This window comes from Poeciliopsis prolifica, unplaced genomic scaffold (assembly GCF_027474105.1).
Source record: "Poeciliopsis prolifica strain line A6 unplaced genomic scaffold, Auburn_PproV2 SCAFFOLD096, whole genome shotgun sequence".
NCBI classification, from domain to species: Eukaryota; Metazoa; Chordata; class Actinopteri; order Cyprinodontiformes; family Poeciliidae; genus Poeciliopsis; species Poeciliopsis prolifica.
Genome location: NW_026562471.1, coordinates 672544 through 698488, shown reverse-complemented (window position 1 = coordinate 698488; position 25945 = coordinate 672544). Strand labels below are relative to the sequence as shown.

The 25945-nt window shown below is 38.6% G+C and overlaps 1 protein-coding gene across 3 annotated transcripts in view; it reads left to right on the top strand.

The window, feature by feature from the left end:
- grik2 (glutamate receptor, ionotropic, kainate 2) overlaps positions 1–25945 on the top strand; it is a 303200-nt gene that overhangs the window by 187472 nt on the left and 89783 nt on the right. For 2 of the 3 annotated variants that reach the window (XM_055023183.1, XM_055023180.1), the window contains exons 8-10: positions 6059–6202; positions 9564–9671; positions 17064–17177. In XM_055023183.1, coding sequence (XP_054879158.1) covers positions 6059–6202; positions 9564–9671; positions 17064–17177 — 366 coding nt within the window. Of the gene's footprint in view, positions 1–6058; positions 6203–8378; positions 8460–9563; positions 9672–17063; positions 17178–25945 lie in introns of all 3 variants that reach the window. The other variant, XM_055023182.1, reaches the window with a different exon arrangement.

Here is a 25945-nt window from a genome sequence, read left to right as displayed (position 1 = left end):
ATGGCTATAAGAACAACATCTCAGGTTCTTTGCTCTGGTTGTTTCTATTTTTCTGACATGTTTCATGTTTGCTTATTAGCATTTTGAATATCCTTATTAAGTTCAAGCCAGAAAACGGATTCTCTAGCTCTTCTTTTACATTTTAAAAGCCTAGCTGATCCACATAAATCCAATGCAGAATGTCCTGTGTCTTATCACAATTCTGTTGTTTTTCAATAACAGTCCTTCCACATCTCTTCGGTCAGTTGAAAAACTGTGATCATGAACCTTTTGGCCATCCATGTTCTGTGTGATCAACTGTAACTCTGTATCCTTTGCTGTCACCTCTATTTGCTTAAATACAGGCAACACAGTGGACAGCACATTGGCATGACACTGAATATTCTCTTCAGTTGAACTCACAAAGAATCAGGTGTTTCCCTGGAGTATAGATCAGTGTAGTCCTCCACATCTTCATTATCAGCCTCTGAATCCTCAGCATCATATTCAGATTCTTTTTGATTCTGGATGATCTGTTCCTACTGTAAAAGATGAAAGACCATACACATAGCTGAAACCTTTCGAGTCCATAAGCCAGCCCCAAGCATTCTTTTTCTATCTGAGTATGTCCGCATTCAGCCTTTGTCTTGGCTCTGGATGCATAAGCCACTGGTTTCCACTGTTCATCCTTGGCCTGAAGAAGAACTGCTATTAGCCCATCTTCAGTTTCAGTCCATTGTTCTCTATGTGCTCCTCAATCTGTCATTGTGTTCTTGAGATGTTAATTCCTAGATAGTGATGTCTTAAATTTATTTGCCTGGGACTACTTTTATATAGTAAGATGAATAGTTTATAAAGTGCTGATTGTTGACAGTGAACATACTAGTAGGCAGTTGGTATCATAAAATACCAATATTGGACTTTTGTCCAGACCTTGTGCTAGGAGGAAATTTGAGTAACTTCACTGAGTTTTAATTGAACATGCCTGATTTAGAATGAAATCTGGTTTCTGGTGAGACTATAGAAGGACATTAAACACTTTGTCATGTTCAAATAGACAGTCACTGATTACTCCTCCAAAAAGGTAATCCAGTTACTTTACTAATAAATTTTCAAAAGTAATTAGTTATTTAATTACGGTAGTTATATATTTTTCAAAATATTATGCAAGACCTGAATACGCAATATATCTTAAAGCCTAACTATTCTTGCATCTCATTACATGATGTAAAATGTAATCAGTTGAAACACCTCCTTTTAAACTTAATTTGTTTCAAAGCCCTTTAACTTTTTAAAATAAAACTTATTTTATAAGCTGAAGGAAAACAAGGAAACTGGTGTAACTGTAGAAGAACATAAAATGTTATGATCGTTCTACTTTCAGAGAACATCAACGTATTCTAATCATTCATGATCCATTTTCATTATTGCTCACTATGTTGCAGTTGGAAAAGTCTTGTTTTGTTTGCATATAATTAGAAGATCTTGCTAGTCAGTTTAATTCCATGTCTTTGATATTTTATCAGTTCAAGCTTATTTCTTTGTCAGTCCAGGGAGCTACTATGTGCTGAGAACAAAAATCAAGGAGCCTTAGGATCTGATAACCCCATCCCCACTATGGCTGAAAGCTATTTCTTGCCACTTTGTTTCCATGGTAATGATGAGAAGCTGGTTGGTGAGGAATAGTGAGTTGGGGGCAGGGGTACCTCTGCAGTTGCCAAATAAGACCTGGGCATTTCAACAATTCATAAGTGGTGAAATCAAACAGAGCTAAAGAGATTAAATAAATCACTCATATAGTGAGAATGTGTGTGCTTGCATGTGATGAAGACAGCAAGTGAGAGAATAAGGTGGAAAAATAGAGTGTCAGGGATAATGCTCATATTGACTGACACAAGGGAAAAACAGCTTTTAAAGCATTTAGCTTTAATTTCATTCAGGAGTGACATAATTGATTTTAATGAGATGTTTATAGAGTGAAGTGCCGGTGCTGCTGAATCATTTGCAAGTCTGCCTGACGGGTGCTTATGAGACTTACACTGGGGAGAAGCAGAAAGGAATAGAAACCTTTGCTGCCAAAACTCCTCCAGCATAAGTGTGCCTAGCTCCACTCCTCACACCACTGAATACATTTGCCTGCTGACTTTAATTAAGAGAATATTTAATTCATGAGATACTTTTCTAACTTTGCCTCTGTTCACAAGAAAACCTTTAGAAGAAATGCCGATTTATAAAAATCTCCCGAAAACACGATAGAAACAAACACAGTTCCAGCTGTGTGTAGAGAACTTAAGCTGAAATCGCTGGGCGTGGTCCATGGGAAAAGTCTGACCTGTATGGGGACAGATATCATGGGTTCATTTCCCGCCTGATGACCCTTTCTGCATGTCTTCCTCCTCTCTCATAATGTTCTTTCTAGTCTGAACACTCTCTAATAAAATCTTTAAAAAAAAATCTAAAACTGCTAACTTCTCCTGTTTCCAGTATCACTCTGTGAAAGACTGACAGGGTGTCACACAGCTAATAAAAAGAGAGTCCGTGTGCTTTACTGCACAAAGAATGGATAGCTGTTAACATGAGAGCACTGTGTCCGCTCTGGGCCTCAGCACTGTGAGGCAGCCTGCCATCATGTCAGCCAGAATCTGAGGGATGATAGCAGAAACTGTCCTCACCATTTAGGATGTGGCTTGATGGAACAAAGCTACAGTTTCTTTTAACATAGATGGAGCAGTGGCATTTTTGTATAATTATGACAATGAACAATATTTACACAAATTTAACTACTGAAGGAAACATAATAATCTGAATTATGCTGTCAATAATAGCTTAAGCACCTGGAAATAATCATTGTGTTTTACTTTTACTTCAGAATTTGTCATTTAGTGAGGCTGGTCTGCTCCCACAGACCCTACCATGATGTTTCTTTGTGGTCATCATGGCTACATAATGGTAGCCCAGGATGGAAAAACTCACAATACATGATACATAGTAGGCCTGTGTACAGCATCCTAAAGTTTATCTAATGTAAATTTATAATATTTCTGATGAACCTTTCTAAAACAAAAAGCTAGACATGAGAGACAGCCGAAACACCCAAACCCATACACACACCAAATAACCCATTAAAGTTATAGCCCAAGTCTGTGACTTCAAATTACAGCTCAGTCACCTCCCATAGACAGACAGTACAGGTCTATTGTACATTTTCTGAATCCTTAAAATGTTTTGTGTACATTAGTCATTAATGACTGTATCCCTGATGTCCCTGAATACCTCTGGGATAGAAAATGTTATCCAGTTTAGTCAAGAGGTTGGAAAAAATGTGTATTATGTTTGGTGTAATGAGCTCTAGTGACCTCTGTGTTGGTCAGACAGACTCAAAACCTGGTTTAAGTGAAAGCCAAGAGTGTCCCCTTTAAGATGATACCAAACCCCATATTACATACCTTATAGCATGAGCCTAATTCAGATGTACACCAATTTCAAAAAACGGAGTTTGTCCACAGGGCTTGTTAACTTCATGAGCTGATATGACTCAGCAACCATTTTGGCAACTATTATACCAAAATATTAACTAGAGTCATATAACCTTTCTCAATAAATATGCATAGTCTTTGCCACCCTGAAATGTATCTGAGATGGATGTTGGCCTCTGGCTTATAGACTATTATTGGAGTAATTATGTCATGACATTTGAAACATTTGAAAATATTCTAACTGCTAAATAAGTGATAAGTGTTTGAAAGAGCTCATATTGGAGGTTTGGGATGTGTCCAGGGTATGTTGTAACACAGTGTAGCTCAGACAACATGTGTATGTGCATTCTATCCAAGATTAGGACACTCTTGCCTGGTATGTTCAGTTCCTGTATTATTACTTCAACATGGTATTTTCTGATTATTATTTTTTTTTTCTATTTTCAGCAAAAGATTTTGGTTTGTTGGAAGGCCATATTCAAGTCTGTCAGTATGGGCAATATATATTGTTCTGCTGCTGGTTAAAACTATTATGATTGTAGGAATACAGCATATTAGTTTCAGGCCGTATATTCAACTATATTGTGTTTTATTTAACACCAGAGGAAAATACTTCAACATATTTTAGCAATAATTATTATCACTCCTTTCTATTCATGCTGTCACACACTGTCGCATGTCTGGTTGAATAATGCAAAGTTTTCACACAAGCCCTGTGGACACATACAAACAGCCTTACTGGTTCTCAGACCTTAGACTGTCTTAGATTCAGGGCTCCAATTGAGAAGAACTGATGGTTTGAACTTGTTTCCTCCCGAAAGGACAATGCTTTCTCCGACACCCTGAGGCACAATTTAAATGCAACATCTGTGGAGAGCTGTGTTGATTGCTTTTCAATCAAGCGAGACAAACACTAATTTGATTTTTTTATGTATTTATTTATTTATTTATGAGGATCTGTAAAATTATAGGCTTCTTTCATGAAGCATGAATGACTGGCAGTTCTCTGATAGGTCGGTTTGGGCCGACTGTTAACTGTCAAGGCTTTAACATAAATGTACCAACACAGATGAATTCTGGCAACACACAGAGAGGCTGGGAAGTGTTTGTATCTTTGAATATAAAGCTGCACAGGGGAGCATTTTTCTGTGTTACAATAAATAATGCTGTTCACACACAGTTATTGACTTTGAGAAAATGTGTTAGTCCAACACTGATTTCTTGCAGCCATGCTCCTGAAACATGAAATATAACCAAAAGTGAGTTAAGCAAACTTAGTTGCTGAAAACATACTCTTGGACTTACCTTCATGGACAAATATCTATCTAACATACCAGAATGTGAACCCTCATTAGTCTTCATACAGACCACATACACTGATTGGTCACCAAGTGAAAAAAAAATCCTTTTACAGCACTATCATTGTAGGTTTGCTGCACTAGGAGAATTTCTGACAGCAAAGTGTATCTATCACCTTAAATTTATAAGAAATCTGAACTTAATACATTCATAAATTAATTAACATGCATAGGCTGTTGCCTATCTCTATATCTATAGCATTCAGTTGGCGAGAGGCATTTAGGTCACAGTCCATCACATGACAACACAGAGATATATAGGGCAAACAACAATGCACACACACATTCCTAACTAATGGCAATTTGAAACAACCTATTAACCTGTCACACAGATTTGTGGAATGTGGGAGAAAGCCAGAGTAATCTAGTTAGAAGCCAGACATCCAGATGTTGAACATGATAAAGCCAAATAACTTTTCATGCCTCTGGAAATAGAAGTGCAGAATATTACAAACGGTGAACAAAATTTTTAAAAAGTGTAGCAGGACCCAATAGCACCAAAAGAGTGAATAATGTTAATTATTATTGTTTTGCCAGAACATACTTTATTCATCCTCAAGCGGGAATTACTTATTTGTTGAGAAGTGTTAAATATTAGCAAATGCAAATTTAACTGTAATTATTAAAAAATTACAACTACAAACATGAATACATTTCAATGGGATTCAATGGGAAACATCAACACAAAGTGATCTACAATTGTAAGGTTCGAAAGAAAATTACAGATGACTGAAGGACATTTATTCAGCTAATTTCTTAACAAACAATGTCAAACAGTAAAATTAGGATAAAGAGACGTTTTAAAGAGAAACACTGTCACTAGCATAGTACTGGAACTGTTTGATACAAAAAAAATAAGGCTTTGGGATATTTACTAAAAATAACTAAATGATTACAAAAATATCTGACTGATTGTAAGAAAATACTGAGAAATGAGTGAAAACTTGTAAAACTGTGCTGCACACTACTTGCGTGTTTTCTTCTTCTAACAAAGTCCTTACTGTGCTGAAAAACATTCAATTAAATTATTAGTGTAAGACCATCATTGCAACATAGATTTGTGACCTTCTCCATGCTAAAGCTGTAAAGGCTGTGTGAGTGTAGAAGTAAAGTCTTTGATTTATATATGAAGATAGTAACATTTTCTTGTCTGTGCACAGATTTCATGCCAGCTGCCTTACTCATCTGCTTAAAGCTATACTCTGTGGTGATGACCTTCTGTTTCCCCCTTGTCTTGGTTTGTAGACGGATGCCGCGCTGATGTACGACGCCGTGCATGTGGTGGCCGTGGCTGTGCAGCAGTCTCAGCAGATCACTGTCAGTTCATTACAGTGCAACCGTCACAAGCCTTGGCGCTTTGGAGCGCGCTTCATGGCCCTCATCAAAGAGGTAGATCCTAGTCTACCTGTTCTCCATTCAACTACAAGCTTTTGTATACTCTGTACCATGACACAGAAAACACATTTTCTCAGAAAAGCAGACAAGTTTGGAATGTAAACCAGGATGACCAAGTGAAGATGAGAAATAAAAATATTAAAAATAAAAATAAAAATATGAAAATTCAAATATTCAATTTTTATCTTTTTTTTCTGAAAAGGAAAGCCTTAAACTGTAGTATTTACTGCTTTATAAGATCTCTTCCATCTGGAACACGAAGTATTGTGATATACCCACAAAATGACAACTGCTAGAGCACATAATGAGTTTAAATCATGTTAGTCGCACAGTTTCCTCTCATCTAGAACTCATCTTCTTCCCACAATACTTTCCCATTTCCTCTGGTGTTTTTTTTTGTGTGTGTGTGTGTGTGTTAAGACCACAGTGATAAAATAAATTATCACTACTACATTAACATTTTATTGTGCAATGGAAATATATCCAACTTTTATACAAGACACTTTAAGTGAATAAGTTAATGCAGGAATTCAGAAGAGCTGCAAAAGAAACAGAATAATCTGTAGTTTCCACTGATTGATTGGTCGAAAGGTAATACAAAGGATACAAAGTGAAGGCATCTAATTTCTTCAAAATTAGATGTTTTGGTTTGATCTTAAAACACTTTTCTTCCACAGAGATGTAAAAAAACAACAAAAAAAACCTAACTTGTCCACTATCATAAATTCTTGATGGCTATTGCTCCTTTTAAGATACTTTCTTCAAATAAGATACTTTCTTCAAACTACCCTACACCTGAGGGTAGTGATGTTACGGGATGTGCCGAGGCTTCGAAGCGTGTGTCGAGTAAAGGAAGGGACGTTTCCGTAAAGCGCGTATCGAGGCTTGCTTCATTTAGGGGAGGAGCCGAAAACGATGACATCCGAAGCCTCGCTGCCCCGCTGTACCATGTGACTGCTTCAGGAAGTGGTTTGACAGCTTTTATAAACCCCACAGGCTCCATTCAAAATGTGGGTTGTTGTAGGCGAGTTGCGGTCAGTTAGAGAGTCTTTTTATCCACATACAGAACACAATCAGAAGAACAGATAATCAAATAAAGTTTACTACAGTAATGATGGATTGTGTGGTTCTTGTCCTTGTGGATGGCAACTGGGGTCGTCTGCACTTTGAAAAACAGTGAGAGAGATGGTGAGTTTGAGGTTTACGGGACAATGGACCTTCAGGGAAAAATGGACTGTTCTTACTTGATATGAACTTCTGTCAGGGGGGAAAGTTACTGTGGTCTCTGGAGTTATGGTCTCTTTGTAGGGGTCCTTGTGATGATCCAGGTTTCAGTATGAGGTTCAAATGGAGAGATTTCTTTGGTGGTAGATGGTAGAGGCTGCACCAGAGGGTGGACAGGTAAGTTCAGCTGAGGAGGACTGAGGAGCGATCTGACTGCCATCTGAGAATCCAGGAACTGTTAATGAATCATCTGCAGAGGCGAAAACAGACTTGGGCAACCAGTGAGTAACAATCCACATCATCACGAGGAGAAAATCCAGAAAGCCAGGAACTCGGGCTTCACAGGGCTTAAATTCAAGGCATCACAAAGAAACACCTGAGGGTAGTGATGTTACGGGATGTGCCGAGGCTTCGAAGCGTGTGTCGAGTAAAGGAAGGGACGTTTCCGTAAAGCGTGTATCGAGGCTTGCTTCATTTAGGGGAGGAGCCAAAAACGATGACATCCGAAGCCTCACTGCCCCGCTGTACCATGTGACTGCTTCAGGAAGTGGTTTGACAGCTTTTATAAACCCCACAGGCTCCATTCAAAATGTGGGTTGTTGTAGGCGAGTTGCGGTCAGTTAGAGAATGGATAGAGGTTTGATAGTTTGGATAGCAAAGTTTGGAGAGTGGTTATTTAGTTTGAGACAGTTAGTTTGGTGTTTGGAGAGTTTAATAGATAGATAGATAGATAGATAGATAGATAGATAGATAGATAGATAGATAGATAGATAGATAGATAGATAGATAGATAGATAGATAGATAGATAGATAGATAGATATCCCCTATGTGGGAACATTTTGATTTGATAAGCCCTAACAAGGTAAGGTGAACTGAACATTTGCAGATGCATTAGATTTGCTTATGAGGAACTGTTTTCTTCATTGTTTCTTATTTTATTTAAAGGTAGGAAGCAGACTTTGGCAAAGATTGGACACTAGTGTCATGGCTTCATCTCACCATCACTACCTGAGGGATAAGCAACAGGTATATATTACTAGAAGTAATCTCAGAAAAACACAGAGCAAGCTCAGAGGAGCAAAGAGTACCATAACTAGCAAACACTCCGGTGTTGACGTGCTGGCAGCCTGCTCCTCATATACACCTGGATGATTAGGTGATAGTCAGCACACCTGAGGCTGCCCTCCAAGGTAGTGCAGCCTCGAGACACCATTTAGCAGGCGAAGAGGGAAGCAGCAGGCAACAGAAAATCCCCAACAAAGAGCCAAACCCCAGTTCCCAATGGTGACTGCATTTTACATTTTCACAAGCTTGTTTGTCTGACATTAAAATGAGTTTTTGTCAAACTTAGGAGTTTCAAAGAATGAACAAATGAAAGCAGAACAAACATGTGAATAAAGTAAATGCTTTAAAACCATCTGATATGATTCCAAATAAGGAAACTTTAAATATCTACAATGAGACTGAAAAACATGCAAAAGACTGACAACATGTCCAGGGTGACCAACACCTCCCATTGACCACTGGAGATAGGCACCAGCACCCATTAGTGACATTACTATTAAGCGTATAAGATAATGAATGGAAGGATTTTGAAAAGCAAAGGTAATTGTGCTCGGGTGACTTACAGTGAATGTTTTCTTTAGTACATAATACAAATTTACAATGATCTCCACTGAAGTAAAACATCCTCAGATATGCCACAACACTTCTGTAAATGAAGAGGCACTCAGACACAGCTGTAGTGTCAGAAAGATTTTGAGTAGCTCACAGAAGAACTTCCAAATCTGTTGCTCCCACTCGCTGATTCAAAGATGGGCCCTGAAGTGCATTTCTCTCTGTCTGGAGAAACTGTGATGATTTGCCAAGCCATCTCTGTTGTGAGTCACTTTCATGCTACAATATTTAAATATCTGTAAAGATAGGGTAATTCCTTTTCCATTGTTACACACGGAGTTGGAGTCAGTTTAGAGCCTTCAAACAGAAAAGACTGTACACAAACAGAGAAAAGGAAGATTTTCTGGATGTTTCTTTCAAGGCTGACATCAAACCAATAGCAGAGGAGCAGACTTGATGTTGCCGGGTTGTTGTGTTCTCTGATGACCTATGTCTTACTCCTTCTGTCTGCAGGCACACTGGGATGGCTTGACTGGAAGAATCTCTTTCAACAGGACCAATGGCCTGAGAACAGACTTCGACCTTGATGTTATTAGTCTCAAAGAAGAGGGTCTTGAGAAGGTTATGCATTTTCTAATTTGTTTGTGTGTAAATCTTCGGTCTTCAAATACAAATTTAATGAGTTGGACAAAGAAAAAACAGTCAATCTGTGTGCCACAGTGGGTAAAATTAGTCAATGATCAGTGTGAACGTTGTGTGTGTGTGTGTGCGTGTGTGTGCGTGTGTGTGTGTGTGTGTGTGTGTGTGTGTGTGTGTGTGTGTGTGTGTGTGTGTGTGTGTGTGTGTGAGACTTGAACTCAGAAATGTGCTCAATCTCTACGTAAAAATTCTACCTAAAACACACATACTCATCATCTCATCTCACAAACCTCTTAAGCTTTCAGTGACATCAGAGATCATTTGGCTTATTGGTCTTTATACCTCATCAAACTAATCCATTTCTTATGGATTTTGTGTGATACAAAAAAGCAAAATAGTGCCTGATTGAGAAATTGAAGGAGGATAATACAGGTTTTTTTCAGAACTGCTACGAATTAAAACATGAATGCATATCTATTTGACCCAATTTACCTGTAAACAGAATAAAATGTGTTTATTGTTAAATAAACTAAAACCCCATGTTTCCTTGTGAAATTTAACCCGTGTCTTTAAACTTTGTAAGTTAAAGTATTCACATTTATGTGGAAATCTGGTGGGATGGCACTGTAGAATGTTTTTATGGAATAGCTCTGTTATTCACATGATGAACTATTCTGAGTTAATACTTTAATGTCAGACATTCTAATTGGTTAGCCAACAGTTGAGTTAGCTCAGTCAGCTTAAGTAAACTAAAACTGTCAAGACATTGAAGTTTGTTCATGAAAAAAGTGATTACTTTTCAAAAACTATATGTGACATTTATACTCTGATGTTTGTTTTAAACTTCCATAATGATTGATGTTGTTCAAGGGATGAAATGAGGGTTAAACACATGAAAGTTAGAGTGAATGGGCTCTGCAAACCACTTTTTTCTACATTTTATCTTTGTATTTATGTTTTCAGACATCTTGTCGTTTTCTGTGAATCCCTTACTTGATATAACTGCCTTCCATACGTGGAGGCATAGAGATGAATTCATATAAAATTTCAAGGCTGGTTTCTAATCTCCGGTTTTTGCAAAATTTTGATCAGCAGAAACTCATTTTACCAGATTCTAAAGGGAGATGCAAGTATCTGTAACAGCTTTCAAAATGTTTATTTGTCCCTTCCTGTTCTAAGCAGCCATTAATTATTTACATTGGGAGCCAAGGTAGTCACACAGAGTTTGTAAGAAAGAGGTTGGAGCTAAGCAGTTTTGTAAAAACTATTTTCAAACCAGATATTTCAAACTGCACATGTTAAGCTCAGAAGGTCATATTTTATACATTATAGTTTTATTCTGTGCCAATGACCCTCCAGAAAGGCACTCACACTATAAGTTCCAAAATGCCCTGTTTTTCACAGCTAACAACCAGTGCTTGAACTTCAGTCTTCCCATCAACACATTTTGTTGATTGTTTTTCCAATTCATCTGTGAAACATTGCTCCAACTCCACCTCTAAAATGCTCAAATATTTTGCCTATTAGAGCCTGGTTTGTTCTTCTGCAGAAATGTGTGATGTCTTGGTCTTTCTCTGCCTTTCTGCAATTGCTTTCAGGTTCAGCAATCATCTGTGTTACATGAGGCCTGGGAGCTTGAGGGTTCTGCGCAGTATCTTGGCTGTGCCAAGGACTGCACATTTCTGGACTGAGATGTCTGATGTTGTTCCTGGGATCTGTTGTAGCCACTGCTCCAGTTTGGGGGTTACTGCCCCGAGGGCCCCGATGACCACAGGCACCACTGTGGTCTTCACCTTCCAGGCCCTCTCCAGTTCTTCCCTGAGGCCCTGGTATTTCTCCAGTTTCTCCCTTTTTCCTGATGTTGCAATCACTTGGTATTGCTACATCTACCACAACGGCTTTCCTCTGTTGTTTATCCACTACGACAATGTCTGGTTGGTTCGCCATTACCATTCTGTCTGTCTGGATCTGGAAGTCCCACAGGATCTTAGCTCTGGCGTTCTCCACCACCTTTGGGGGTGTTTCCCACTTTGATCTCGGGGTTTCCAGTCCATATTCTGCACAGATGTTTCTGTACACAATGCCTGCCACTTGGTTATGTTGTTCCATGTACGCTTTTCCTGCCAGTATCTTGCACCCTGCTGTGATGTGCTGGACTGTCTCAGGGGCCTCCTTGCACAACCTACACCTTGGGTCTTGTCTGGTGTGGTAGATCTGGGCCTCTATTGCTCTGGTGTATATATATATATATATATATATATATATATATATATATATATATATATATATATATATATATATATATATAATTATATACTGCTAAAAAAATAAAGGGAACACTCAAACAACACAATATAACTCCAAGTAAATCAAACTTCTGTGAAATCAAACTGTCCACTTAGAAAGCAACACTGATTGATAATCAATATCACCTGCTGTTGTGCAAATGGAATAGACAACAGGTGGAAATTATTTTCATATTTATTTCATTCATTCAGATCTAGGATGTGTTATTTGAGTGTTCCCTTTATTTTTTGAGCAGTGTATATTAGGGTTTTTTTATTTATATATATATATATATATATATATATATATATATATATATATATATATATATATATATATATATATGTGGCGAACCAACCAGACATTGTCGTAGTGGATAAACAACAGAGGAAAGCCGTTGTGGTAGATGTAGCAATACCAAGTGATTGCAACATCAGGAAAAAGGAGCACGAGAAACTGGAGAAATACCAGGGCCTCAGGGAAGAACTGGAGAGGGCCTGGAAGGTGAAGACCACAGTGGTGCCTGTGGTCATCGGGGCCCTCGGGGCAGTAACCCCCAAACTGGAGCAGTGGCTACAACAGATCCCAGGAACAACATCAGACATCTCAGTCCAGAAATGTGCAGTCCTTGGCACAGCCAAGATACTGCAGGACCCTCAAGCTCCCAGGCCTCTGGTAGAGGACCCGAGCTCAGAGGATAAGAACCACCCGCGGTGGGTGAGAGGGGAAAAAAAAATATATATATATATATAATCTCCCATTTTGCAAATGGGAGATTGGTTTATAATCTATTGGCAAATCACAAACACTTATGTCTCAGATGATTCTACAAAGTGTCACATGGGAGAGTACCATTCTACTGACTTTCATCAAAGAGATTGTGCTGGTGAGACTATGGACATCTGCACCATTACCATTTGGCTGTGGGGTGTGAAAACAGGAAAACCTGTGGGAAGCCAACATAACATTCTCTGAAACACATAAATGATCAACACTGTTGATCATTTATGATCACTAGAAAAATAAGTATTAGAGCAGTAATATCCGTGGTGCTATAAGAATAAACCTGAGGAATATGATGATGATATACTTGGTAAGTAAATTAACAATTACACTTTAATAAAGCCCTTACACACAAGTAATCACATAACCAGGCTCAAACAAAGACATTAGGGGACACACCAGAATTTTCAGATAGTGATCTTAATCCTTCTAGGGCCTTTGCAATCGACCCATCAGAGCTGTATTATTTGGAGTGAAATTACAACCCAGAAGACTGCCTGTCACTAATTATTTCAAATTTATACCTTATTTATACAAATTTATACATTATGCTTCAAATTTATACAGAATTCTGCGAAACACACCAATAGCACTGATATACACTCTTTTATCATAGGAACAAAAAACTACAGATGGTTTGTTATGGAGGTCCAGTGGAGCTGAGAACCTGGCATCAGGTATAACCAGTCTAGGGCACATTTGCCATTTAGCAGGAAGAAGGGGCCGCAGCCTGTGGCCTCCACAATACCACAATAGATCCATACAAGCATAATATTGTGTTGTGAATCCTGCAGCATTCAACTGGGATGATGCAGTAATGACATTTAAAGTTTTGTGACCAAAAATATCAATAGATTACATTGTACATGCTGCTTTGTGGTCTTGAGTTGACTATTTGAACTGTTGACACTTGGGTTTGAAGTGTAGCAAAAATGGTTTATATTCCAATAAACATAGCTACCTAGAATCTGGGATGTCCGATGAGAGAACACAAACATACACATCATAACTTCTGTAAGAGAGTAAATATAGTCTTAGAAGTTCTGCAGTACCAATAATGTGGGAATGATATCGGACTTTGCTTTATTAAAGAAAGATGCACAAAACAGAAAAAAGAAAATATAAAGAATGAGTAATTCAAAAACATAAAATATCTAACTAAAAAGCTTAAATCAAACTAGAAGGTGAAGAAAAAGAAAGGAACAAAAAACAGACATAGAACAGCAACAATAATAATAAATTCAGTTTTTATCAGTGACAGCTGCCAGAGGGATTCAGAGTTTATCTGGTTTGTAATGATTATGATTCACTTCTGCAATTTTTTTTTGCACTTTATTTGCTTTGGGGAATGGTGTGTAACTAGCCAAAAGGTGAGTGCCTGTGTGAGGATTTTGGTTTCTCTGTTTGTATTTTGGTTAATTTAGTCGCTGCGTTGTCATGTCTTGCCCTTGACTGTAACCAGCTGTCTCTTGTTCCTTCATTATCCCCTGTAATCTTACCTTTGTCATCTGCTCCCTGTTGGATCCTTAGCCATTGTTTTGTCACTCCAAGTCTGTCATTCTCTGGTGTCTTTTCCTGTTGGTCCTTGCTTTGCCAACTGGTTTTTGGACATTATTATACTCAATTTCTCACCATACTCTGGGTCCTACTGCACTCATTCTCATCACATTAACAACTTCATGATAGCCTAGTGTTTTTCCTGTGAAGTTTGACTTTCTGACAGCATTGTCATCTTATCAGCTTGTTCAAAATCATGCGATTTCTGTGTTTATGCAGCCATTAAAATTGAATAATGTCACCCATAAACTTCAAGCCACACATAAAATATACAAACCATGGTTAAAAAAATATTTGATAAGTTGACTTAGAGTTAAAAAAACATCTATGGACCAATGTTGACCTTATCCATGAGCTAATTGTAATTTCTGTATCCTAGTTAAACATGTTCACCTATATTTGACAAATGACTGAGACTTAAAATTGAATTTCTCGATGCCACTAACTACAATTCAGCATGTTACTATGTCAGTGTTTCCAGCATAGTCTTTGTGTTCATCTTCACCTACTAAAGAGTTCCAACAGCGTGGTAAGATGGAAAGATTCTTGCAAAATCATATTCAAAACTACATTCTCTAATAATCCACTTCTCTAGTGTAGCTCTTAAGTTGGGACCTTGAGCTGTGAGGTGTTGCTGGAAAGGCTCCACAGACCCAGGTTTTGCTTAGGTACCCGTGTTTCTTGTCTAATCCTTCACTTCAGCTTTGTATTGTTCTGACAATTTTGATTGCAGACTTATAATGATCCTTGTTGCCTTGATTTAAGCTTTCAAGCTGCTGAAGATGCTGGGGTCTTTTGGAGTGCAGGAGGCATGTGGTGGCATCAGCCACCACAGAGCAGCTCCAACATAAAATAAGAAAGTGATCATTAAGGCTGATTAACTTCTGCACCTTACTTTATTTCTTTCCTCGCCAGGATAAGCTGCCTCCTACTCTGTTTAGATTGGAATAAGCAGATTGGCATAGCTTTATGACACATTTTTATTTAGTTTTCACCATCCTGTTTGTATAGTAGGCTTATAATAAACACACCACAGAAGCCAGAGCCCATTGTGACCTGACCCAGTCCAAATTTCAAGTCAGGCTCAGGGTATAGATCTAAACTCCAATAAGTCATTTTTTCAATTATATTGATGTTCTCAGACGGAGAGAAGCATCCTGAGAATAGAACTACATTGTTCAGCACTCAGAGATTTACAAGATTATGAACAAGAGAAGAACCAACTAATGTTGATGATGCAAATAATGTTCACTCATAGAACTGCAAGCACTTTCAACTTCATTATTCTCACTGGCGCATTCCTCTCGGCGTCTTCTGACCTTTAGTCTACGTAGTGTGTTTTCTGGCAGATCCATGAATAATTTACTCCATTAATAAAAACTCATTCAAAAGCTCTCCAGTCTCATGAAACTTGAATTAAAGTGTTGATTTGCAATTCCAAAGACTATCTCAAGCACTCACTCAGATTATCATAGGTGCCTTGAGGAGTGTGTGGCAGCTGAGGGTTGGATTGTCTGTGGTCCCCTCTAGTGATGCTTATCGTTGAGAAGCTGGACGGAGAACAGGGGTGTTAAAGAGACTTGTCTTGACAACCTAAAGTAAGAATGGGAACATGAAAAGCCTTGAGGCACAAACTGATCTTTGCTGTTCTCTTCCACTTTGCTTCTCTGTTATGTACGTTCCTCCCTCCCTTTTTCAGCTCCCACTGGTCAGCACCTCAAAAGGCCATGAGGCAGATCAGAATCCTTGATCAGCTGTAACATTGGTCCCTGTTGGTGTCAAGAAGAAAGCAGCCATGAAATTGTTGAGGGGTCAGATTGCTGTCAACTGTTTCCTCAGGATGTCGTACAGATCATCTTTGTGTTGAACCGAAAGGGAAAGATGGTAAAATTACCAGCACATCAGTAGTCATATAATTTTTTAGGCAAACTGACAAAAATTGGAATTAGTTTTATCTTTTATTCTATGCCTATTTTCTAAGTAAACCCAAAAAATAGTTGAATTCAATAAACATTTACATAAGTTTCACTAAAATTTAAAGGTTCACAATTTTATTTTCCACTGATGTATTATACTATAATCTTGTACAGTCAAACAACACTGTTAGACCTGAATTTTCCCATTGTGGAGACAGTGTTTCTGTTCTCTTAAACCCTGAACCACTGCCCCTAAAATCGACTGAAAAGGCATACTCAAATTAAATCAGCTGCTGTTCTTGAACAATTTGAAGTACATGCAAAAGCTTGGTCTCTTTATGAAGATGACAAGCAAAATTTTCTATTTTTGCAGTCAAAAATACCTTTAATAGTTTGTAGCTATTACGCTTATAACACAAAAGAAATTTAAACATTTTGCTTCACTCAGATTTTTCATTTTTAGTTTTTGTAAATGCACATTGAGTCTTGAATGTATGGACTGGAAAATACAATAAATCTGTGGAATAAAGCATTCTGCTTGTGGATTTCAAGACTGATCAAAATAGCAAAAAAAGAAATCTCATTTTGACCATGTTTATTTTTGAGGATGTACAGCTGTTGTCCTAGTCGTCTAGGACCCCCCTCTTTTTACTCCCCTTCTTCAAAACTGCCCCGTTACGCCCACGCCCCATTCCCTCGGCCCCCTCTTCTTCCTCTTTGTTGCAGTCAAAGTGAAACTCAAAGCAATAAGTTTCAAAATGGGTTATTGATTATTCTTAAGTCTTCCTGCATAACGTGCTTCATGCTGGGACAATGTTTTTTTCTTTTACAGATTGGTACCTGGGATCCAGGAAGTGGCCTCAATATGACTGACAATCAGAAGGGAAAGACAACTAATGTCTCAGATTCATTGTCCAATCGGTCCCTTATTGTCTCCTCCATACTGGTAAATAAATTTTTCCCTATTTTCTTAAACTTTATTTTATATATTTGTATTTGATAACACAGTCTAGTTTTGTTGTTATCAAAACTAGACTGACAGCAACCCTATGTAATCACCCAGGAGATTACATAGGGTTGAGTTTGCAACTATTCATCATACTGAGCATGCATGCAGTATGAAAGAAAGGAATGTTAATGAGAAAAAAACTCCATCTGAGTCAGGACCTGGCTCAGCATAAACCAACATCTGTCTTGGCCGACTGGGTGTTTGAGAAGACACAAAAAGACATACAAGCACTGATCCAGGAGTACTTTCTATGTTATAGAAATGGATACATTCATACACCGACATACACCAACAGTGGGAAACTGAATGCGGTTTCACAGGAGATTGGACTTCAGCAGTCGTCTATGTAGTGTATGAAATAAAGTCCAATGTAAACTGGACATTGAGCTCAGACATCAGTTTTGAGTATGGACCAATAACATTTTTCCTGTACTACTATGTGATCGAACTCAGAAAGTGACAGGAATCCAGCCAATGATACGATACCGTTCACTTTGGCTACGCAGCCAATCATCACATGTTTTTCGTGTACTCGCCTTGGTCAAATGCACTGTGGCACCGTGCAGGTGAGAATAGTGCGGCGGAGTTAAGAGACATGAAAGCTAACACCTTATCATGTCCAAGTGGGACATCCACTCACCAAGCCACAGTATAAAAAAGAAATGCACTTCTTCTAAGATGAAATGGCTGTCGGAGTTTGTGCAAGTAGAAGAACAGTACAGTGTACAGTGGAGGGACCGTGTCACCGTTGAGATTATTCTTTTTATTAGTAAGCTCTGTGATCACAATGATGCTCGTTTTTCAGAGCATGAATTAAAGGAATGGTCTGCATTTGATATCGAAGCGGTGAGTTCAGACTTTTGACTATGGATAAGACATTTGTACACTGGCAAAGAAGTATGAGGCCATTCTCCTCCACCCACAGACTATGGAGGCCATTAATAGTCAATATGCTGAATTCAAGTACATAAAGCAAGAAGCAGACTGACGTGAAGTGAGAAGGGCAGACGTAAAAAAACTGTGTAATTAAACATTTTACAAGAATTTATACTGTATCACAAGCTGCAGAAAACATTTTAATGTGAACAAAAAGTTATGTCTGAAAGGTGTAATGTCTCATTTCTCACCCTGGCTAAAGCAGGACTCTTAAACTATGCATCTCATCAACAGCAATTTTTTTTTTCATTTTTAATTGGGCAAATCACTGAAATTAAAAGCAAACAAATGAAATGAAATGCTGATGTAATCTGATTCTTTTAATAAGCCATGCAACTTTCTATGATCCCAGATTTATAACAGGTGTAATACTTGTGCATGGCCACGCTGTGCACACTGATGATGCCCACAGGAAGCTTGTGTGTATGCCCAGACACATGAACAATTACAGGGAACATTGATTGAGCCCTCTTTAACTTTAGGCAGTAGGGGGAGGGATATCCACCTCGGGTTGAGAGGGAGAAAGGCTGCGCATCTGGTGATAGAACAATCTTATACTCACCCTCCATCAGTCCTAGTTCTGTGAAAAGTTTAGGAAACTCCTGCTTCACAGCATCAATTGAGTCCAACCCTATTTGATTTACCCTGGAAACCAATTTTAATGCCATTGCACCACACCCACTCAGCAATGATGTACATAAATCCTTCACTACATAAATGTCCTCCTCATTACTAACGCTGTTGTTGCTTAGTGTTGCTGTAAACATGCCTTCCACTTTTAATTTGGTGCCTCCTGGTCCCTGTAGGATTTTCTTTGGTTTATCTAATTTGCCAAATTGGTACTGAGACTACAGTGTTTCTGGAACAGCAGTGACATCAGCTCCTGTGTCTATTTTAAATAGTCTTATGTCTGTCCACAAGTTTTCTGTCATTTATAGATTGCATTTAACTTCTGCAGAAAGTGATCCCAGAAAAGCAATATCATTGTCTGTATGTGAGCTTTCTGTTGCAAACCCAGCATTTACTTCACATATTTTTTTTATTTCTGCAAACCCTACAAAATGTCCCTTTTTCCCAAAATAATTGCACTGTGCCTTTATGTTTTGTGTTGCTTTTGTGATGACATATTTGTGTGTCGCCTTCGGTTGTCTGGAGCGCGCGCTCAACGCTTGCGTGAACATGATCCAACTGCGCGCCAGCAATGTCTGACTTGAACTTAGCATGAAGCACTTCCTGTTGCTTTTTTACTAGCTCACTCTGATGGGCTGTTTAACGCCTTCTCTAGCGTCAGTTCAGTGTCCATTTGTAGCTGTTCTGATAGTCTTTTATCTCTCAGACCCATGACAAATCTGTCCAGCACCTTCTCATCATGCAAAGTCCTGTATCCACAGTGTTCAGCCAAACACTGTAATGCAGTGTGAAAGCCATCAAAGGACTCACTCGTCTCCTGTTGGTGCTGATTGAATTTCGCCCGCTCAAACATAACATTCCGGCGGGCTACAAAGTGAGCATTCAACCATCCCTTGACAGTTTCGTACTCACTCACTTCTTGTGGAGTCAGATGCAGAGAAACAAATATATCTTCTGCTTTGTCCCGCATGGTGTGTATCAGAGTATTTACTTGGTTTTCCTCCGATTGTGTCTCCAAACCAGAAGCAATATAAAACCTCTTGAGACGCTTTCTCCATTTTGTCCAGTCTTCAGCTCTGAACGTGAACTTTTCAGGCGGGGGAACTTGAAACTGGTTCATGACGTTGTCATTCTTATTTTTTCAAGCCATCAGTTCTCACTTATTCTTTCTCTCTTTTCGCTAAGTAGTCTATACTTCTGACATCATGTTCTGTTCTCTGATATGTATATTTAATAAAATCTTGAGGCTACTCAGAAGCACACGAGACATTTCCATCTTAGCAGGGACTCTTTTATTCTGTTCCGCCCCTAAACAATACAGCACAAAGGTTCCTTTCCACCAATAGCCTAGTACTACAGTATGTCGGGGGTTTAACAGGATTTTCTTCTGGAATCGGGATGTTCGTGAGTGGAATTGGTTCGCGTGTGGTGTGTTGCTCCTGACGTGTGGCTGGACATATGAACCAATCGAACCTGTTGTAGTTTTATCAGTTCTGTGGTCACAGAGGTTTGGAAAAAGTCAGCTGACAATTCTTAAATTGTGCCCTTGGAACCAGACTTAAGACTCACCAGCTCTACTCCTCTCCTCTTGATCACTGCCCTAACGCTCTCTGACTCTCGTCGCTATGGTAGCATTTAGACATCCCTTTAAATAAGATACGCCACAAAACAAACATTTCTATGAAAATTTTAACTCGATAATGGCAAATTAAATGTTTCTTTGGAATGAGATGATCCCATCTGGGCGTGATGAGAGACAATGACACCTGAAGCTTATGCTTATGCACAGGGTTTTCATGGTCTCCAAGTAGAGAAGCAGTTTGAGCTTCATTCCCTCATTAACAGACGGTCATCATATCATGCAGAGCTGCTTGGAATGTGGGAATCACCTACCGGGATAAATCCATTCTCCTGTCTCTTCTCTGGGTCTTTTCCCCTCAGCAAAGAAACTTTCCAAAGAATCTGATCTGTTTCTCACTCATTTTGCTGCTTGCAGCTCAATGTTGGCACAAGACGTAACCAAGAGAATCTGGTGAAAGGATTTCCAAAGTAAAAGATCCTTCAGACTCAGATATTACATAAAACAGAAATATTTAATTATTTCTTGTGCAGCCTGGTACCAATCGGTCCATTGACAGGTACCAGTCCGCAGCCCGGGAACCACTGCTTTAAAGCACCAGATGCAGTGAGAACACCCAAACTCAGGAATTACAGCACACAGAAGAGGAAGACACTGTCACCACATCGCCACCCGACCTCAGCAACTACAAACAGAAAAGACAGTTAATGAATGTGACAACCCTGAACCTAACAAAAGAAACAACAATATCGGCCCAAATAAATTTACAGTTATGTAAAGAATCAAAAAGGGCTGCAAACAAAATAAATAAAAATAGAAACTAATTAACATAGAAAATGCAAGTTAAAAACAAGAGGACCAGGTGTGGCCCTCTCGCCACGCCACAGCAGGAGGCGAACTGGGCGCGCCAATGCCGCACTGCAGACACTGCTTCCCTGGAGGCGGCTGACTGACACCAAATCAGAATTCGAAGACAAATGAACATGCAGAAATTTGAGAGACAAAAGAGCAGCAGCTGTCCAGATATGGGACAAACCTATGAAAGTTAATTAGTCACAGTTTCAAACAAAACCACAACAAACTGGAGCCTATAATGAATGTTAATTTCTTACCTGCTACACAAACCTGCACATACACACTCGCAGAACAAGAAAGAGAAGGAGAGCAGCACAGTGGTATTTACCTATGATCACACTTAACTTTAGATTTTCCACCAGGATTTCAGAGCAGCATACACGGGACATAAAATCAATTTGAATATTATTAATTGTAATAAGTTTCTTCCCATAGTGCTATTTAAAAACAAGAGTCAAATTAAATCCAATAATAGCTTACTCATTCCAATGAATTATTGAATACTATACATCTGACTTCCAATAAAACATAATCAGCTCATCTTTAGTGAAATGGGCAGTATGATTTGTGCACATTCATTTCAGTGCTGCAGTCTCAGGTATGCTATGCTATGTAAAAGGTAGACCTTTAAAAATAAGAACAAAAAATGTTTGTGGTTGCAGGGTTCAAAATGAGATATCTGAATAATAAATCTGCAACTTAAAAATATTTCTGTTTGATCTTCTGAAAACAATGTGCAAATTGAATGCAACATTTTTTAAAGTTTGTTTTGGGCAAATTAAATTGAGACAGTATTTCTTTAAACCAGTTATACAAAGCTAGAACAACTCTCAGCCATAATGCATAACACACTTGCTCCAAAGATGTCATTATTTTTAAGCCTTTCCTCTTCAAAAATCTCCCAGTGCTCTGCTTGTACTGCCTTTCCTTTCATAGCACTTTATAGAAATTTTGCTCTCTGATTCAATTGAAGCAGAGTACCTCAAAGCACTTCTCTTCCAAATTGCCAATTGACTTCACCACTGTGGGGATTCCAATTTAGTGGAAGAAGACTCGGGCAAGGGGAAATTAACTGACTGATTGTCCAATAAGATTTTGTGCTTTATGGCTCTGCCTCCCGTTGAGCAATTTATCAGAGACGCCAAGTGTTTTTCTTTTCAGTGATTTCAAAATCAAGAAGGTTCTACTCAGCTTAGAGTATTTAAAAATCCTTCTGACCTGAAAGGCTCCTTATTTAATTGTTCGTTCAGAATTATTTGCTTAGATGTTTCAACGATTGTATTTTTACACTAGTTTTCATCTGATTTTCTTCTGTCCTTAAGATATGTAATTTTTATTGTTGCAATTTTTTAACAAGTATCTGCCTACTAGTTTGGCAGTGATCATTATCACTGTTTATAATAAGATTATTTACTCATATAGTTTGAAAGTACAATAAATATTTTCATTTTATTCCATTTTGTGTGTGCAGTGACAACTAATTTATGAGTGTGTCATAAATTATTGCCCACATCGGAGAACATTCATAGTTGAAACCAGATGTTTGTATACTTTTCCAGTTTTAGGTAAATTAGAATTACTGATTTTTTTTTCTATTTTCTAAATACCACAATAATAAGAGAGAGAGAACTGTTTAAGGGATTTTTTTATTAAGTTTTTTAAAGTCAAAAGTTTAATTATACTTCACTGGGTCAAACATTTTGCATATCACAATAGTTTGATCTGCCTCCCATTTTATGCTTTGAGATTCTGGGAACCAGCAGTAAGCCTGCTCTCTGAGAGCAGAGTGCTCTGCTGGGACTATCTTAAACAATCAGATGTCTGGTGTATCACATAGGTGATTATTATGAGCTTTGTATGTGAGAAGAAGAATCTTAAATTCTGTTCTGGATCTAACACTAAGTCAATGAGGGGAAGCTAAAACAGGAAAAATATAATTTTGCTTTTTGATTTTCATCGGATGCATCATGAATAAAGCGTGCATATGCACAAAAATGTGCATCGTCATATTTCACGCGCAAATTGCCATGTATGAAAATTAACTTTGCGTCAAACTTTGCATAAATATACTCGCACTTTGAGGGAGGCGTGAAAATGTGCAGCAGCTATGCAAAGATTTTCTGTGAACAATATTAGAATACGAAGTGTCAAAAATCACTTAAATACACTGAAATTTGATTAAATTCAGGTATTTAGACCTGACTTCAAACCTGGTGTTTTTTTTCATGATCATAATATTTTAGTGTTTGAATGTAAACGATTAAATGGAACCGCTTTTATCCTCAGATAACAACATAACACACACAAAATAAAGAAAATAAAAATAAAAGGATGTGAAAACCTCAATCCAATGTAAATAATTTTCCTCAGTTTTTGTCTCATAAAGATGTAACGCTTCAGTCTGTGTGCCCTGAAGCACATGAAATGCATCTGCAGAGTAATTTCATTCAATAAAAAAGAAAACAGTGTTGGATCAGCAGATTTACTCCAAACAGGTTTAATTATTTTTAAGGTCATCAATGTGTGTAGCTGCACAAAGGTGAGCCATGTACTTGTGCTTTGGCTCTGACAGAGAACATCACCTGTAGAAGGATTCACACAGCAAATCCAGCAGGTCCAAATGAACTGTCAGATTTGACTTTCAACACTTTTAAAGTGTCTAAATGGGTCCAACCTAGAAAGTGTAAATTTTGCTTGGTACCTTAACTCTAGTTAAGTATAAAATATCAAATCTTCTGGAGTTAATAATTCAACACTTGCTAACTCTAATTCAGTGTTAAAGCTTAATATTAATATTATTCTTTTTTCCTTCATAAGAGTTATTTGTAATTAATATTAAATAGGTATTTTAAATCAAATCAAATCAATTTTTATTTGTATAGCACATTTCAGCAGCAATGCATTTCAAAGTGCTTTACATCATTAACACAAAAACACAAAGTCATGCATCATGGAATAAACAATACATTATTACATATTACATTTTAAATAAAACTCTAAACAGGTGTGTTTTTAGTTGAGATTTAAAGGAAGTCAGGGTTTCTGCTATTTTACAGTTTTCTGGAAGTTTGTTCCAAATTTTTGGTGCATAGATGCTTGGTTCTGGTTCTGGGGTTCTGGGGATGCAGACCAGAACCAGAATCTGATAGATAGATAGATAGATAGATAGATAGATAGATAGATAGATAGATAGATAGATAGATAGATAGATAGACAGACAGACAGACAGACAGACAGACAGACAGACAGACAGACAGACAGACAGACAGACAGACAGACAGACAGACAGACAGACAGACAGACAGATAAAATCACATTACAGGGCGACGATCGATATCTATCTATCTATCTATCTATCTATCTATCTATCTATCTATCTATCTATCTATCTATCTATCTATCTATCTATCTATCTATCTATCTATCTATCTATCTATCTATCTATCTATCTATCTATCTATCTATCTATCTATCTATCTATCTAGCTATCTATCTATCTATCTAGTTATTGTCATTGAACAGGATTCAACTAAATTTCCCATGCAAAAAGTCAAATACAACAAATAAAATAAACACACAATAATAATATATTCAACTAAAATTAACTAACATTAACTCCAACCACACTAAAGAAGAAGCAACAGGTCCAATTATGGTAAAGTGCAGATGATGTGACAGTGCAAAGTGCTGAACAATATGGCTGTGTGGGGGTGGGGGGTGTATGTGAGGTTATGATATGTGTGGGAGGGGGCGGCAGGGAGTAATGGCTCTGACGGCTGTCGGGAAGAAACTGTTTCTCAGTCTGGTGGTTGTAGTCCGTATATTCCTGAACCGCTTGCCTGATGGCAGCGGCACAAACAGTCTGTGGCCCGGGTGGCTGGAATCCATGGCTATGGATCCAGCTCTCTTCTTGACCCGGCCTATGTAAATAGAGTCCAGGTCCGGGAGGGGGCATCCCACAATGCCTTGTGCCGTTCTCACCACCCGTGTCAGTTGTTTCCTCTCCAGTGCTGTGCAGCTACCATACCACACAGTCACGTTGAGGCAGAGGATGCTCTCGATCGTCGCCCTGTAAAAGTTCACGAGCAGCCATGAAGAAAGTCCAGCCCGTCTCAGTTTCCTGAGGAAGAAGAGCCTTTGTTGTGCTTTCTTCACCAGGTGGGAGGTGTTGGTATTCCAGGAGAGGTCAGACGTGATGTGGAGGCCCAGGAACTTGATGTTGTCCACACGCTCCACCTCTTCTCCATCTATGAGAAGGAGAGTGTGATCCGTCCTCCTGAACCTTCTGTAGTCCACAATGACCTCCTTGGTCTTCCCTGTGTTCAGCACCAAGTTGCTGGCTGAACACCACTGAGTGAGCTGCTGAATCTCCTCTCTGTAGGGGGTCTCGTTGTCTGAAATGAGACCCACTACAGTTGTGTCGTCCGTGAACTTCACGACTGTGTTGGTGGGGTGGATGGCCACGCAGTCATGTGTAAACAGGGTGAAGAGAACTGGGCTGAGCACACAGCCCTGTGGCGTGCCTGTGTTGAGGACCAGTGGGGACGATGTTGATTCTCACCTGTTGGTGAGGAAGACTCTGATCCAGTGGCACAGTGAAGCAGGCAGCCCCACCTCGAGGAGCTTCAGCACCAGTTTGTCTGGGATGACGGTGTTAAATGCTGAGCTGAAGTCTACAAATAGCATCCTGACGTAGGTGTTGGGA